At 37.2% G+C, this 17,248-nt stretch overlaps 1 protein-coding gene across 6 annotated transcripts in view; it reads right to left on the bottom strand.

Annotated features, from left to right (window-relative positions):
• LOC120778539 (potassium voltage-gated channel protein Shab) overlaps positions 1-17,248 on the bottom strand; it is a 223,526-nt gene that overhangs the window by 89,586 nt on the left and 116,692 nt on the right. For all 6 annotated transcript variants that reach the window (XM_040110382.1, XM_040110383.1, XM_040110384.1 and 3 more), the window contains exons 4-5: positions 3,314-3,819; positions 72-1,551 (exon numbers count right to left, since the gene is read on the bottom strand). In XM_040110382.1, the coding sequence (XP_039966316.1) occupies positions 72-1,541 (1,470 nt within the window). In that variant the 5' untranslated portion in view covers positions 1,542-1,551; positions 3,314-3,819. The remainder of the gene's footprint in view (positions 1-71; positions 1,552-3,313; positions 3,820-17,248) is intronic.

The raw sequence follows: 17,248 nt of genomic DNA, 5'->3' as shown, positions 1-17,248 counted from the left end.
TATGTATATGTAAATATAGTATATAGTAGATTGAAAAAATTGGCGCAAGTTACCAGAGCTCTTTAACTTACCCGCGCAGCGAAGCTGGTGTTCGGTTTCTCGAGTAGCTCCCACAAGTACTTTTGATATTCGGCGCATTTGCCTTCGCCGAACTCCTCCTCGTCGCGTTGACGCAACGACTCAGCCTCTTTGCGCATTTCCTCGTGTACGTTCTCTTTGCGCTGATGGTACTTGTGCTGACAGCAGGACTCCAGATACAGCTCATCAACTCCCCAGTACTCGAGATCATCACTAAATGCCAGTACGCACATCTCGTCGACGATGTGCAATTTGCCAGTGCGATAGAAATTTAATATGGAACTAAAACTTTTCGGATGCCGATCGAAGAAGTACTCGTTGTCGACGATTGAATAATCATCGCATAGCTCAATGATCGCTTCGTGTGTGGTACATTCACGTAGACGTCCTAAACGTGTGTGCGGCAGTCGTTCGAGCGTACGCCAGAGCACCTCATGCTTAACGCCGCCAACATTGATGGAGACGCGACTATTCATTTGTTTCGATTGCGCTATCATAAAGGGTTCGGGTGGCGGTATGGAGGACATGGATCTGGAATGTGCGCGTTGCAATGCGCCCGCACCCATGCTGCCGTGCAGATGGGAAGTTGTCGGATTCGAATGTGTCGGTGATGGTATCGGGAATGGTGCATATCGTACTTCTTTGCCAACAGCGCCGGTACTGCCAGCACCGGTGCTGGCACCGCTAATGCCGACGATATTTTGACTACCAGCGCCGACCATGCCGCCGACACCGCCGATACCGCCATTGCCCATAGGACCGCCGGCAGTGTGCGTGGTTGTGGCGGATGCGCCAGTAATGCTGCCGCCATCAGCATAGTCCAGGTTTCCAATGCTGCCGCCACCTCCGCCGCCGCCGCCGGCGATATTGTTGAGATTGCGTTGACTGATATTGATGCCGGCTGCCGCAGCAGCAGCTGTGTCATTGTTATAAGCAAGATTGCCAGTTGTTGGGACAGCTCCAGTGCCGCAACCAAATGAACTAGCTCCACCGGTTCCCATCGCTCGGCCCCAATCGACATTACCGCTTGGATCGTAGTAGGCTTGATTATCGTTGTTGTCGCTCGGTTCGTGTGTGACGTCGATTCCGATGCCGATACCGATGCCGTAACCTTGCGCTTGGATGTGACCGATGTTGCCAATGGCACCGGTCGATCCAGTTGCCGGGTTGCGCCCAAGCGTTTCGGCTTCAATCCAGTTGCTGGTCTGCTGTTGTTGTTGCTGTTGCAATAATTGTTGTTGTTGCTGCTGTTGCTGCAATTGCAATTGTTGTTGTTGTTGTAGCTGTAGATCACGTTGAGACTGTTGCGATTTTTGCTGTTGCTGTTGTTGTTGTTGGCTAGCAGCCTGTCCACCATGCAATTGTCCGACCATTTGCATACCTCCATTATTAAATTGGGGCGGTGTTGCATCACCCGTTTCCCAGCGTACCGTTTCACGGTCTCTATCGCGTTCGCCGACCATAAGTCCGCCACTGTAACAAATATTGAAAAAATTCTCATAAAGTTCCCTTTGATGTTTACGTATGGAATATATTTAGTATTTAGGAGTGAATATCTGGGCTCATTTCTCGGAATGGGTTAGTACGAAAGCGATTGTCTAAAGTAATGTGTGGTTAGGCTTCATGGATTTGAAGAGCAGCGGTAGCTAGTTAAAGCTTTCTGAGGACTCGCTTCCTTTCTTAAAATCGAGGGGAATGAGCAGCAGCAGAACCAGGAGATCATTACGTAAAGAGATCTCGGTTGCACAACACACTGCTCTAGATGTTATTAACGGTTATAATATTTTTTGAGGTGGCTTTGTCTCTCAGAATCAGGTAACTTTTGGCTTTGTTTTATTAAAACAAATACTGCCGTTATTAATGTGTTAGCAGATGAATCTGGAGGGACTGAAATTTCTTTTGCCGTGCTTGTTATATATTTATAGAAAGCACGGATTATTGTTAGAAGTGTCTTTGGACCGAGATTTCAGGTCTTTATGTATTAATATTTCATACCACTGGCTTTCAAAATAATTTTTAGATTTAACCCCTGTTACGGAGTTTGAGAAAAGACGTGTTGGGAATTCGATACTCTCGTTAACTCATTTAACTCTGAAGAGAATTACTTGAGAGTGTATGAGACTTGTGACATCCAGAAAGAAACGTCGAAGATCTTATAAAGTATATATAAATGATCAAGATTCTGAGTCGACTTAGCCATCCGTTTGCCTGTTTATATGCGAACTAGTCTCTCAGTTTTCCAGATATCGAACTGAACATTGCCTTTTCTACCCAAGAAACTTCATATTTGTCAGAACATACGACATCGGATCACTATTTGATATATCTGCCATACAAACTGATCAATCCTGGTATGTAAACCTTTTTATTTTAGAAGATATCTTTACAATTGGAGGAGGATGGAGCCATGTGTAGAAGTTTACACAAGTGAGGAAAGTTCTCTGATTTCCATTCACTTGGGAGTGACCAGAAAAGATTATTTTACATATGGCTCAAGCTCACTACTTCCCGTTTTAGACCAAGTATTCTCTGGGTAGTCGAAAAATATCCGTTTGAAGGCGAGCTAAAGTGAAAGGGCGAAACATCCCCTACTCAGAGTTGTGCGCTGGGTTTGGAACTCGACACGTAAAAAATCCTTCCAATGAAAAGAAGAAAACCGCAGTCCAAGAAATGCGACGGATGGGACAAGGATGAGGCGAGTAGATCCTTGTGGCATTTACTACAGTGGACATATAAAGGAGCGCAAATTCGATGTGGGATTCGTGGTTCGTCTAGCCACAATCCCCATAAAAGCGAAGTTCTTCAACATATCGCTGATTTGCGCACACGCCCCGACGGGAATAAAGAAGAAGATATCTTCACAAAATTTATCATGGAATCTCTTGTATGTCCAATGCAATTATATTCTGCGAACAAATTGTTCAGATAGAGCCCTTATATCATATATCTGCCTTAAAAATCAAAATACAGATCTTTTATACCCCTTAATGATATAGAAAATGCTCCACTGAAAGGTATTATAGCTTAAGTGCTATATATTAATATTTTTGTTGAGAGGAGAAGTGACATTATGAACTTTCAATATAACTTTATACTTGTTACCAATTTAAATAAAGCACATATCTTAGTATAAAGATTAAGCTTGAAAGTAGTATTATATATAGATAATACTTTCTCACACTGGTAATATACGCATTCAAGAAATCAATAATAAATTCACGCAAAGTAAACTTACCGCTACATTGCATCAATTTTGTTATTATAGTCTCACAATTTCAAATGAATGAATTTTTTCACTTCTTTACGGTTACTGCTTCAAAATTGATGCAAATTATATATTTGCAACTGTTTAGGATCCCAATTCAAATGCGTTTCCAACACCAAAATACACAGGTGTAATAACGGTATTATCGACTTTGCAACTACTTATTTGTGTTGAGCAGCGGCCACTCCTCATGTCTTTTGTTCCTTTAATCACAGCTTATTGAGTTCCTCTAACTTCTACTCGTACTCGTATCTATGTATGTGTATGTAGACGTCTGTCCGTTGAATGCGCTGTCAGTCAACTATTCATACTAAATCGCCTTCGCGCTTCTCGCATTTATTTATCACAACGGAGGAGCGTATTATAATTTTTGGCAGCTTATCAATGTGGATAGCACTTAATGATGACATTCAAATCAGTAGATATATACATATATCGGGGTGTATGTATGCTAGCGGTTTTATATGTAGGTGTATCTGAAAGAAAGAGGAGAATAAATTGTATAGATAAATATTGGGTCACACTTTTTAATGAAATGTTGTGCTTATTGTTGGTATATATTAATAATTACATATTTTTTGTATGTACTTATTTATATGTTTTTGGAGTTTTATGGTGATTTTATGCCACTTTTATAGTGCTTGATTAGAATGCCAAATATATATTGTATTTATGTCAACGGTGATATTTATTTGAATGCGAGATAATCTTATTGATTTTAGTAACAAATGGCATTTATTTCGAAGAAAACTACTCTCGGTTTGGCAATTTTTTGCTTCGAATTGAAATAAAATAATGTAAATAATTTAAAAAAATCAACGAAAAACTCGTGATTATATCCGAGGTAACAACAGCACGGCAGTCGTTCTTCCTTTTCACTATTTGGCGTCAAATGGAGATTCCAAGTGTAGCCAGATCTTCCTCGACCTGCTCTTTCCAACGGAGTGCAGGTCTTCCTCTTCCTTTGCTTCTCCCGGGGGGTGCTGTGTCGATTACTCTCAGAGCTAATGTATTTTCATCCACGATATTCGCCGTCGGTAATGCGCAAAGGACCCTAAAACTTCCGTACAACCTTTCTTTCGAAAAATCGTATCGTCGACTGATCAGATGTTGTCATCGTCCATGACTCTGCGCCATAAAGCAGGACGGGAATATGGACTGACTTATAGAGTTTGGTCTTTGTTCGTCGACAGAGGACCTTACTTCTCAATTGCCTAGTCAGAGTGTTAATACTGTTTCCAAGATAGACGGAATTATCTACGACTTCAAAGTTACGACTGCCAACAGCGACGTGGGAGCCAAGTCGCGAGTTCGATAACTGTTTGTTTGATAACAGGAGATATTTCGTTTTGCTTTCGTTCACTTCACTTCCTTATCCAGTCTGAAGAAAGTACACCAAATTCTAAGATTTGGCACATGGTGAATATCTGATCACATGTTTATTTTCTGGGATGGTTCGCCTTCTGACTTTAGCAGACTTTAACAGACAGTTTTTGGCTACCCAGAGGATTATTGCTCTAAGATCGAAAGTCGTGAGCTGCTTGAACCATATGTTAAAGAATTGTTTCTGACCACACCCGGCTGAATGTTAGTCAAAAACGTTCCTCACTTGTCTGATCTTCTACGCAACCCCAAAATAAAAGAGGCTCATTATAATTATCAATATGTTCAAGTGTGGCCAATCGTAAACCGAAGTAGTCCATCAGATTGCAGCACTTGTTATAGTAACTTTTCAAATTGATTTTTGCTTGAAAATACATTTTCTGGGTACTCTCACGTGGCCGGGTCATTCATCTGGCAGCTACATTGCAGAAAGTTATGGCATTTAGAAAGATTGGAGGTTATGAAAGGGGAGGAAGAAAAGAAGAGGTCTCTTATATTGATCTAATACCATTAATATTTGCATACAAATTTAATTTTCTATTTAGATTTTAGAACCGGTAGTCAATCATCACTATACTAGAAATGCAACTGAATGGACACCACTGCGTATCAGCAATATTTTATTTGAATAATTCATCATACGAGTAGAAACCACACATACACATAAGTTTAGGTACGTCTGTGATTGCAAAGTTAGTCTGAATTCGCCAAATGCTATATACATAGTATATATATTTATATAATTCTCGAAGGTATATGTGACTTTCCGACAAATTTGTGAAATAAGCAAAAAACTGCTGACTTCTTAAATATTTATAAGCAAATGCATTTGCATACGTGCGCTCAAATATAAAATTCACTTCCTAAGTATACAAGTGTGAGTGCAGCGTACGATTTTATGCAATCTTTTAGTGGAAGTAACTGACCAGTGCGCTTTCTCAAGTGCCATGTAGGAAATTTTTGAATTTTTTTAAAATATTTTTATGTTATAAAATTTGCCAAACTTGCTCTAAATAACAAAAAATAAATGTAAATAACTATTTATTTAAACAAAAAAATAAATATATGTTTTTAAATCACAAAAACTTGTTTTTAATTTTTCCTACTGACATGCTCAAATAATACATTATATGCAGCCAGATTGCTTAGCTCAACAGAATAGCTGATGCCATGAGTGCGCTTAATAAAATAGCATATGCAAATGCTTTTAAGGTAAAATGTTGCAGCGCAATTGTGCTAAGCTTCTCAGAAACATTGTCAGTCGCAAAATGATAAGCCAACGAAGTCCGTCAAAGGTTAAGGAAAACTGTAAACTGCTAAAATATGTTGGTAATCAAGCTAAAATGTAAGCTAAATGCACAACCTGTACACGAAGCCATGAGCGAATAGACATGATTTGACACACACACACATAAATACATACATATGTATATGCAAATATTGAGTCCAAGTATGCGCCTGTACGTGTGTGATAAACTGACAGCTTAGGTGCGATTTGGGCTGGACGCTCATTTATAACTGTGTACAATGGCAGTTAAGTAATAACAATGTTTTGCTCGCCAAGCCTGGCGGTGGCCTGGTGGTGAGTAACGACAATGAACGGAAACAACACGAAACTAACAATTGGGCGTTGCACTTCCGTTACAAAATGGAGCAAAGCTATTCGTATTTACGGCTACTCATTTACAAATTCACAAGGTTAACATAACTGCAAACAATAATTTTCGCCAGCGCTAACATATACAGTCTGTTGTTGTACATACACAAAAATTTAAGCTCATTGAAGCGCGAAAATTCCTTTACAAAACTACAAAGTACTTGGTCACGAACCAACGGTCATAAATATATTAACCTCTAAGGGGGGTTTAGGGTTAGACGTTTTAAAAATTCGAGATATATTTTCAAATAAAAAAGTTTTTCATACAAGGATATGATTTTGATCAGTCAGTTTGTATTGCAGCTATATGTTATATTTGGCCGATCCGAACAATATATTCCGAGATTGTAGAGCTGTCTTGGGTAATGCTTTGTGTCGACTTTCGTGAAGTTATCTTGCCAAATAAAAAAGTTGTCCATACAAGGACATGATTTTGATCGGCCAGTTTGTATGAAAGCTATATGCTAGAGTGCTCCGATTTTAACAAATTCCGCAAATATTATAGCGCTGTCTTAGAAAATAATTCATCGAAAATTATGTGAAGATAGCTTTAAAAATAAAAAAGTTTTTCATACAAGGACATGATTTTAATTGGTCAATTTGTATGACAGCGATATGATATAATGGTGGGATTTGAACATTATATTCGGAGATTATAGCGTGAACTTAAGAAAATGATTTGTGAGAAATTTCCTGCAGATATCTTGACAACTGAAAGAGTTTTTCATGCAAGGACTTCAATTTGATTGTTCCGCTTGTATGGCAGCTATATGATATAGTGCTTCGATCACAAAGAATTCTTCACAGATTATAGAGTTGACCTTTGCCATAATTTGTTTCAAATTTCATGAAGATATCTTTTTAAATAAAAAAGTTTTCCATACAAGGACTTGAATATGATAGGTCCGCTTGTATGACAGCTATACGATATAGTGTTTCGATCTAAACAAATTCCTCGAATATTATAGCGCTGCCTTTAGAAATAATCCATTGAAAATTTCGTGAAGATATGTATCTTGTTAAATAAAAAAGTTTTCCATACAAAGACTTGATTTTGAACGATCAGTTTGTATGGCAGCTATATCCTACAATGATCCGATTAGAGAGAAAAGGTCGTGTGCAAAGTTGCAGACTCATATCTCGAAAACTGAGTGAGTAGTTTGTGTATATACAGACAGACTTCGTAGTTCAAACTTACTCAGGGTATAAAAACGCTGTCCTAACCCTATTTCCCACTTTAATAACTAAAAATCACCACAGTTTAGTGCAACAACAAATATATGCTGGTAATTTAAGCTCAGTAGCGTCCAAGTTTTCGCTGTAACATTGTTCTTTTCATTATTATTATTGTTTGTGTAATGCCTCAAACCACTGACAGACTCTCCAAACACTTCACCCCTCTTCAGTGACTATTCTTATTATTATTATCGAACAATCTCTCAAGCACTTTTCAAGCTGTGATTGTTATGGCTTTGGCAAATTATAGCTGCGATTAACCACAGGCGACCTTCACTCTTATCTACAGTCTCAAGTGTGTACTGGTATTATGTACACGTGTACATTATATATGTATGTATATACCAGCAACACTTGTACATAAATATTTTAAGCTTTTGGTCAATAATTTTGAATGTTCTTCGCTGAAGCCATAGTAGGCAGCCAATCAACCTACTTGACTGGCAGTGCCAACGTCAATCAGGCTGAAAGCACCTAGACAGTTTGTATTACCTATTAAAGAATAACAGTAATAAACGTAACAACAATAATAGCAAAAGCACAGTTAGATTTCCGTTGTACAATAAGCAATTTCATTTGAATTTTCATAGTTATTGCAGCTTGGCTTTTTCAAGTAGCGAAAATTTGAGAAATTCGATGTGTTGTTATTGCTGGCCCACGTGTTATTGGTAAATCGGCATAAGCGTCAGTGAAGCACTCTTGTCATGGCTCTTAGATTTGCTTGTCTTTAATGGCCCAAGTTTGGTTTCAGTTAGTTTTTAGTTAGTTCATGGCAACATTAATATTGCTTTAGTATATGTATACGTACTGGAGTGGTCGTAATGACATTATTTCTTCAGACGGTTAAAATAATTGATTAATTTCTGTGGGATTTTAATTAGAAAATGTTGCATACAATTGTTTGCAACTGCAAGTTTCTTTGGTGAATTATTATTTAGAAAATCCGCGTCATTTGGAAGGGAACTTTTGAAAGAGTTTTTTTCATTTTAAAGTTATGTTTAGAAACACATATACTTTCTATAAGAAATACATCAGAGTATTGTGTTTGATGAATTTTTCTACTGTAATCATATATAGATATACTATAGAATATGAACAAAACAAGACCGTGAAGCTAGTTATTGAAAAAGTTCATTGCCAAAGTCATATAATATATTTTCCATCATCCAAAAATATCCAAATTTTCGAATATATTCCATTTGTTATTCCATATGCCGAGGTTTATTAGGGTATCCTTTATTTCTCAAATTGATTGCTTTTTATGCCCTGAACAGGGTATATTAAATTAGCCATGAAGTTTGTAACACCCAGAAGGTACCTTTATAAAGTATATATATAAATGATCAGCATTGGATAAGGTTTTTTATCCTAAGCAATTGCAGAAGCTCCGAAGAAATTCGGACCACTATTGTGTATAGTTTTAAATGGCAACTAAACTAAACGATCAGACTTAAAATGTTGTATGGAACACTTTTTTATTTAACAAAGTATCGTCACAAAATTTAGCACTGATTATTTTCTAATGAAACGCCACAATCTCCGCTTATATTGCTCGGATCGGTCTACCATAGCATATAGTTGCCATATAAACTGATCGATAAAATACATGTCCTTGTATGGAAAGCGGTTTTATTTGAAAAGGTATCGTCACGAAATTTAGCACAGAGTATTTCCAAAAGATATGTAATAATATGTGGGAAAAATTGTTCAACTCGGATCACAACAACGCATAGCTGCTATACAAACCAACCGAACACAATCTATTTCTTGTATAGAAGGATATGCTAGCTTAAGTGTAATCGAAGTTAATAAGTTTGTTGTGAGCTATTTTTATATTTTTTGTTTTTTTTTTTTCATTTTTTATTTTATTTTTTTTTTTTTGAAGTTTCACTTATTACCTTAAAAACAAGGAAGCAACGTAGCTCTTTATTTTCAATTTAAATTATATTTATTTTCCCAAGTGGATAACATGGACTGTTTTGATAATATACATTGAACAAGTAAAAAAGATAATGCTTTAATAGTTGTACACATATACACAAATATTAAATATACATATGTATATGTACATCAAATGATCTAAGCATTCATACAAGTGATTTATGCATTTTGTGTTGCTCATACGACATGGTGTACTATATAAATATTGTACATTTGATGCATAGTTTTAACTATGTATAACTTTTGAAGGAAAGTTTTAACGAAAAAAGTAATTAAACGCGTTTTTAGAGTGGAAATTTTGCATTAGTATATTACTACTTCAAAGTTGCAAATTCATGTGATTTGCAAATAAAAAATTTTAACAGAAAGACAAAAAATCGTATAATAGATTGTCAAAAAAGTCTTGCGGTATTTTCGCTAGTTGGCGCTGAAAGCGCGTAGTTCTAGTTTTGTTCGTCGCATCGGGTCATGCTATACCTTTTTGGAAAGCTCATTTCACGCGCTAACACGTGTTTGATTGATTGTCGTTTCTTTTAAGTTCGTGAGTTATAGCGTCGCAAACATGGAGAAAAATAAAGAGAAAATACGGCATATTTTACAGTACTACTACGATAAATGCAAAAATGCAACTCAAGCCGCCAATAAAATTTGTGCAGTTTATGGACCCGATACAGTTTCCATTTCCACCGCACAACGATGGTTTCAACGTTTTCATTCTGGTGTAGAGGTGGTCGAAGATGCGCCACGCTCCGGAAGGCCTGTCGTCGAAAATTGCGATAAAATCGCTGAATTGGTCGAAAGAGACCGGCATAGTAGCAGCCGTAGCATCGGTCAAGAGCTGGGCATGAGTCATCAAAAATTCATTTCAATTTCCAAAAAAAAAAAAATTCAATAAAAATACCGCAAGACCTTTTTGACAACCCATTATATGGTATTGACAAATTTAGATGCAGACGAGTATACTTGTATATGATTAAACAAAAAACTTGAATTAACAAGCATTTTTCGCAATACAATTCGTCTCTGTGAGGACAATTAGGTAAAAAATATGGTAATATCAGTAGAGTCAATTAATCTTTCCATTGGAAATATATTTAATACTAAAGCCGAATTGGATAAGAATGGAACTTTTTCCATAAGTTGACTCTTTAGCCATGATAGAGGCTTTTTCTTTACAATTAACTTTATGTGTTTCTACAGTTTTCTTTTTCATTCCCTTTTGCATGCACCCTATACATTATAATTGTTAGAATTAATCACAGGCTTTGATTTGCTGTTACGATTTTCTTTCAAAAAGCAAAATTTTGATGATAACAATTTTAGATAATTTTAGACAAATATAGATATTATGAATTTGGATTATAAAAAGATATAATGAGCTTTTATAATAAAAACGGTAATAATAGTTCCTCTAATATGTTTGTTACAAATAATATTTATCAAAGTTTATAGTGCTGTAAGACTAAGATGAAAAATCATAAAGATTCTGTAGGGTATGGTTATGATAACTATTTATCGTTTATATTAGAAAGTCCCACTACAACTGTATCTTTCAGTTTATAGTTAGGCCTTTCTTTTAAAAGAGAATTGGTTTGAGAGACATATCATTTTGAATTAAGTGCTAAATATCGTCAAGACCACATGATGGAATGCAAAATTGCTGACATTAATAATATGTATGAACATCTTAAACTCCAGAATTGGCTCTCAGCGTCTTTTACGTGTTCTGAGACCTGCTATGTAGAAAAAATACTCAGCACACTCAGAATTGTTGTGTTTTGGGAACAGAAATTATATTCGTGATTCATGGCAAGTATAATTTTATTTCAAAAATGTGTACAAAAGACCTTGATAAAAAGTGTTGGCAATGGTAGAACTCCCAGATCTCAAAACTAAGCTTCAACTGAGTTATTCTTGTTGATTATTTCAATAGATGAGTTGAGCCAGCACCTCGCCGGGCTTTAGATGAGCTCAAGCTAAATATAGTTAATAAAATTCTCGTTCCAGCTATTAAAATTCGCGCCAAGCGCCGACATTCTAAAGGATGACTACTCCTCTTAGACCTATCAACTGAACTCCATCTGGTATCGCTAACAACCAAAATTGGTTTAGGCGTGCCTTATTGATTTACCAGATTAACTTAACCTAACCATGAAGATTGACCAATACAGCTTTATTCAAAAATTTGCTGATATAGATTATAATAGTGAAATTATCAAAAATTCAAAGGCCTTAGAAAGCGATTTATGGAGCACTGCGTAGAATAATAAGATTAGAAAATCGATTACATTTTGTAAAGAGGATATCGTTTCTTCATTTTTATGACATAAAAAGTAAACTATGAAGAAAGTACAAATGATCCAGCGGCTTTGCCACAAGGCTAATAAATTTTTATGAAAATTCTCAACAATAAAATTTGACTTTCCTAAGTTTATTGAAATTGTTTTATCAGCTTTTCAGTTTTTTTGTTTTTTTATTGTTATTCAAAGTTTATCCACAAACAAAGCCCAGCCACTTGAAGCGCCACACATATATGACGTCATCGTCGTGCATATCTCTGCGTTTTCTGGTTGAGTGCGCACATGCTTTGTTGTGAAGTAGTGGAACATGGTTTTACCCAAGAAGTAACAAAGAACAAAGTGAAGGCTTGACCTTCAGCTGATAGCTGTTGTCTACAGCAAGCTTTAACACACACGCACACACACACGAGCAAACGATTTTAGGAGAAACGGAAACACAGTAAATTGTTGACCATAGATATTGCGGGCAATGCCAGTGTTGCATAGCGATAGTTTATTGTCTTCGCATACCTTTAAGCACCTTCGAAGACAATGCAAATGCTATTAGTTGCCGCGCATCTACATACGTAACGGTATATACATTCTAATAAAAAGCGGTGAAAAATGATTACTGCCAAGTACTTCTTAGTGCTGCTCAAGTGTGTAGGCAAGTGCTTGCCACTGGATATATGCATATTGCATGAGAGACTACTTGTTGAGTTGGGAAGTTGTTTGCGGCACACAAACACACGCATACTATTTATGTATTTATATATATGAGTGTATGAGTTTGCACTTTCCTCAAGTCCACTTACGGCCATGCAAACACTAATATACCTGCCTGTGCATGTGTGTGCGCTTTCTTGTGCATTTTCTAACAACCTCGATGACCTCGCTCCATTTTCTGCGCCAGCAAATGCGAGTATACTCACTTCAAGACACACACACACACACCTGCGCTTGGGGCGCGTGTTCATTTGGCATTTAAAAATGTGGAATACACACATTCTTATTGCCAGAGCGCGCCTTAGACCAGCTAGTGCCGAGACCTCGAAGTTAAAGGTGGGTAAATGCTTACCAACACACACATATGTACATACAGTCACACATGCCACAGGTTCACAGTGGTAAGGGGGCACGGTAAAGGAGACAGCGAAAGTGATTGAATAAAGGTGCAGCGTGCGAAAGTAAATTGAACAATTCAATAAATTGTCAAACAACTGCAACAAAAATTGTTTAGAAATTACAAAAACAAAGGAAAACTAAAAAATATGTTTACTATACCAACTACCCTTCACAAATACGAAATTTTGTATGGTGGCTATATGCCAAAGTGGACCGATCTGTACAATTTGTTCAGAAACTGTAGCTTTGCCTTGAAAAATTATTACAGCTAAATTTCGTGCGGATATCTCCTCAAATAAAAAGTTTTCCATATAAGAATTTTACTTTTATGATTCAGTTTGTATGGATGCTATATGCTATAGTAGTCCGATTTGAGCAATATATCCGAGTATTATGCAGTTATCTTTGGCGGTAATCTGTGCCGAATTTCGTGACGATATCTTGTCAAATGCAAAAGTTGTCCTTACAAGGACCTATTTTTGATGGTTCAGTTTGTATGGCAGCTACATGCTATAGTGCACCGATCTAAACAATTCCTTGAAAGATTATAGCATTTATATTGAAAATAATCCGTGGCAAATTTCGTAAGGATATGGTGACAAATAGAAATGTTGTACATACAAGGACTTGAGTTTGATCAGTCAGTTTGTATGGCAGCTATATGCTTTAGTACGCCGATCTGAACAATTCTTTGAAAAAATATAGCATTAGCTCTGAGAATAAACTGTGCAAAATTTCGTGACGATATCTTGTCGCATGAAAAAGTTTTCCATACAAGGGCATGTATTTGATGGTTCAGTTTGTATGGCAGCTATATGTTATAGTGGTCTGAAATCAGCGTGTCAAGGCAATGAGCAGTTCCTTGAGAAGGAAATGGTGTATGCGAAATTTCAGACCAGTATCTCAAAAACTGAGGGACTAGTTCGCGTATATACAGAGAGAAGGAAATGGCTAAATCGACTCAGCTCGTACCGCTGATCGTCTATGTATATACATATTTTATGTGGTCTCAACATTTCCTGCGGAAAACTTCGTCGCAGTTTTAACCCACCTTGTTTAGGGTATAAAATTACACACCTGTTTCATACAAAAAACTATTAAAACAACAACAACAACTAAGCGTGTCACAAAATTATTGAAAGCGACCATGCTGCTCGGGCACTTGGCGGCATTAAAGGTGTGTGACGCGCACAAAAATAATAGAGCGAAAAATAATAATTTTGATTGTTGTTGCTTTCGCAATAGAATTTGATGCCACAGCACGTACGCGCGCGTGTGCAACAACTATTAAGTATAGAAACAAAGGAGAAAAAAAGCGGCAAAATGCACTTGAGTGCACAAAGTGAAAGCTTTCAGTGGCGCGTAAGGCGCTTGTGTGTCGGTGTGTGCGTTTATGTTGCACCCATTGTTGCAAACAAAGCATGCCACAAACCTCCTATGCCACGGCAACGCTCTTTCACTTTCGCACACACACAAACATGCAAACTTTAAGAGCCGCATAACCGTTAGCATGCCACATCGCATAGCCATCTTTGTCGCCACGGCCAACAACCGTTATATATGCAACGCCACTTGCCACCAGCTGCATATAAGCTGCAAATATATATGTGTGTGTGTGTGGCAATAAGTGGCCACAAGCATGTACGGCATGGCGGCATTGACAGTGCCCACGCCAGCAACATTAGTAAATGTGGCATGAAAATGACACCTCTGGTGTATCCCTTTAGCGATCGTGTGATAAAAAGTTGTTACGTGTAATTGTATTTGCTGCTCCTATTACAGCTGCTGAGGCTATATAAGCTTGTTAGCATACTTGCATGTGCATAATGGGTGCACCTTTCGGTCTAGTGTATGGCAATGAATTGAACTTTAGCCATTGGTAAATAGAGATTGTGAGGGGGATGAGGGCTCTTAAATGCTGGCTTTTGTTGCCAAGAATGTTGGTTGTTCTAAATAGTTTGCGTTGTTGTTGATTACAGTGTGTCGGTTGAAGAAACTATTAACAAGGTCAAAGGTATTTTTTTTCTCTGGAAATTTCGGTGTTTTTCTTACAGCAACTATGTTTAGTATAACTAAGTCTGAAATCGCAACCGGCCAAGGGGTTGCGTTGAACGGTAATGTTTTTCTAGTTTTTTATAGCCACATTGTTTGATATTATTTGCATTCAAATCGAGTTAGTATTACTTGATAATGAAAAAAATACCATCAGTAAAGATCTTTATCTTGATTTTGATCGGTTAGTTTACATGACAGCTTTATGCTATAATGATATGGCGGAACGTATGGATATTACAGAGTTGCCTCGAACAATCAGACAGTAATCCAGACCGAATTTTGTGAAGAAATCACGTTAAGCTAAAAAGCTGTTGATTCAAGGACTTAATTTGAATCGATCAGCTATATCTTTTAGTGATCCAATATCAAAGACTATGACAACTAAAATTTTTTTTGCGGGAGAAAAGGACGTGTAAACAATTTCAGAGCAATATCTCGAGTTACATATGTGGGACTAGTTCGCGTATATACAGACCGACATAACTCGTCACGCTGACAGGCTAAATGAGTCTCAGACCCCCTCTCAATATTACACTTTCACACCACATCTTCTTTTCACACCACATCATCATCACATTCCACATCACACGCACACAATACCACAACATCACGAATTAAGCATACATGAGGACACCATACAAAAAAGGAACAAAAGGGACCGACGGACAAGGCACTAGCCTCTTTTTGATTTCGACCACGAACTCGAACACTCATCATACCTTCCTCCGTGTCTTTTTTAATTTCGTTGCGCTTCTTGTTTTTATACTGTGAGGTAAGTGCCGCGAAACTCTTGTAATTATATACTGACAACTTATTTATATACTTTATTGCCCTTCCTACATTTCCTTCCGGGCATTACAAATTTTTTGGCATTCTTAATATACATCGTTCAGGGTATAAAAACTGTAGTCCGAAGAATGAAATTTTTTCCCTTGAGCTTAAAAGTATATATGATACCAGTAAAGTTCTTGGCAGGTCGTTAACTACAAGGTGCGTTCCAAAGTAAACAGTACAAAAACAGAACAAATGGTTTTTTCGGTAAAATCAATTTATTTTATTCAAAATAGTCTCCTTCTGCTCCAGTACAGCTGTTTGCACGGTCCAAAGGCATGTCGAACGAGTGTTTTAGCTCGTTGGCCGGTGCAAGCATTTTGAATGGCCTATACGTGTGCATAACGCTTTCCTTTCATGAGCAAATGCATTTTTCGAAAAGGTAGAAGTCGCACGGTGCCATATCAGGTGAATACGGGGATTGTTTAATGTTTAAAATGTGACTTTTGGTTAAATAATCGTCCTTCGAATGTTGGATTCTGATCAATTTTTGTCGTCAGTCAATTTGTGCGGAACAAACCGTGCACACACTTTTCGTAAGTCCAAATGTTCGGTCAAAATGCGATAAATCGATGTTTTGGAGATGTTCAAATCCATTTCCATGAATTTCAATGATTTCGGCTGATTTTTGATGAATTCTCGTACAGCTTCGATGGAATTTCCGATGATCGCGGATTTTGATTGGCCCACATGTTGATCTTCATTTATGTCCTCACAACCACTTTGAAAACGTTGAAACCACTCGTGCACTCTGCTACGGGATAGGCATAAACTTGTTTCATCAATTGAAACGTTTCGGTAAAAGTTTTACCAATTTTAAAACAAAATTTAATGTTGGCTCTTTGTTCGAAGCTCATTTTCCGCATCGATAACACAAACATACCGACACTTAAAACGCAATAACTTCACTTCCAATCAATGAAATGTCATGAAATTCTCACTGGACAATCGATAAGGATACCCGATTCTAACGCACTAGTCGACATATAGATGGCGCCATCAGGGGCGCTAGATTCAAATAGTCCTGTTTACTTTGGAACGCACCTTGTATTTGACAATAATCATAATTTTTAAATATCAACCATCGTTGGATTTTGTACATATCCACGACGCCTTAAAACCATTCTAACTCGTAAAAATTTATTGGAAATTAAATTAGTATTTTTTACACCAACAACAAATTGCATCACCTTTTATACGAGCACCGTGGCTAATACCGCTTGTTGCTGTCACTACAGAGCAGTCAGTATTTTCAAAGGCATTGTATAATTATTGCAAGTATATATATGCATTTTAATAAATATGCCACCATATATACGCAAGTATATATATTTAAGCATATTTGCATTTGCTTGTTAACAACTTTCGAACAGCTTGCATGCTGCAAATTGTTTTAAT

Source organism: Bactrocera tryoni, chromosome 5 (genome assembly GCF_016617805.1).
Source record: "Bactrocera tryoni isolate S06 chromosome 5, CSIRO_BtryS06_freeze2, whole genome shotgun sequence".
In the NCBI taxonomy this organism is placed as follows: Eukaryota; Metazoa; Arthropoda; class Insecta; order Diptera; family Tephritidae; genus Bactrocera; species Bactrocera tryoni.
Note: the sequence above shows the minus strand (reverse complement) of the source record. Positions and strands in the feature narration are given on the sequence as shown.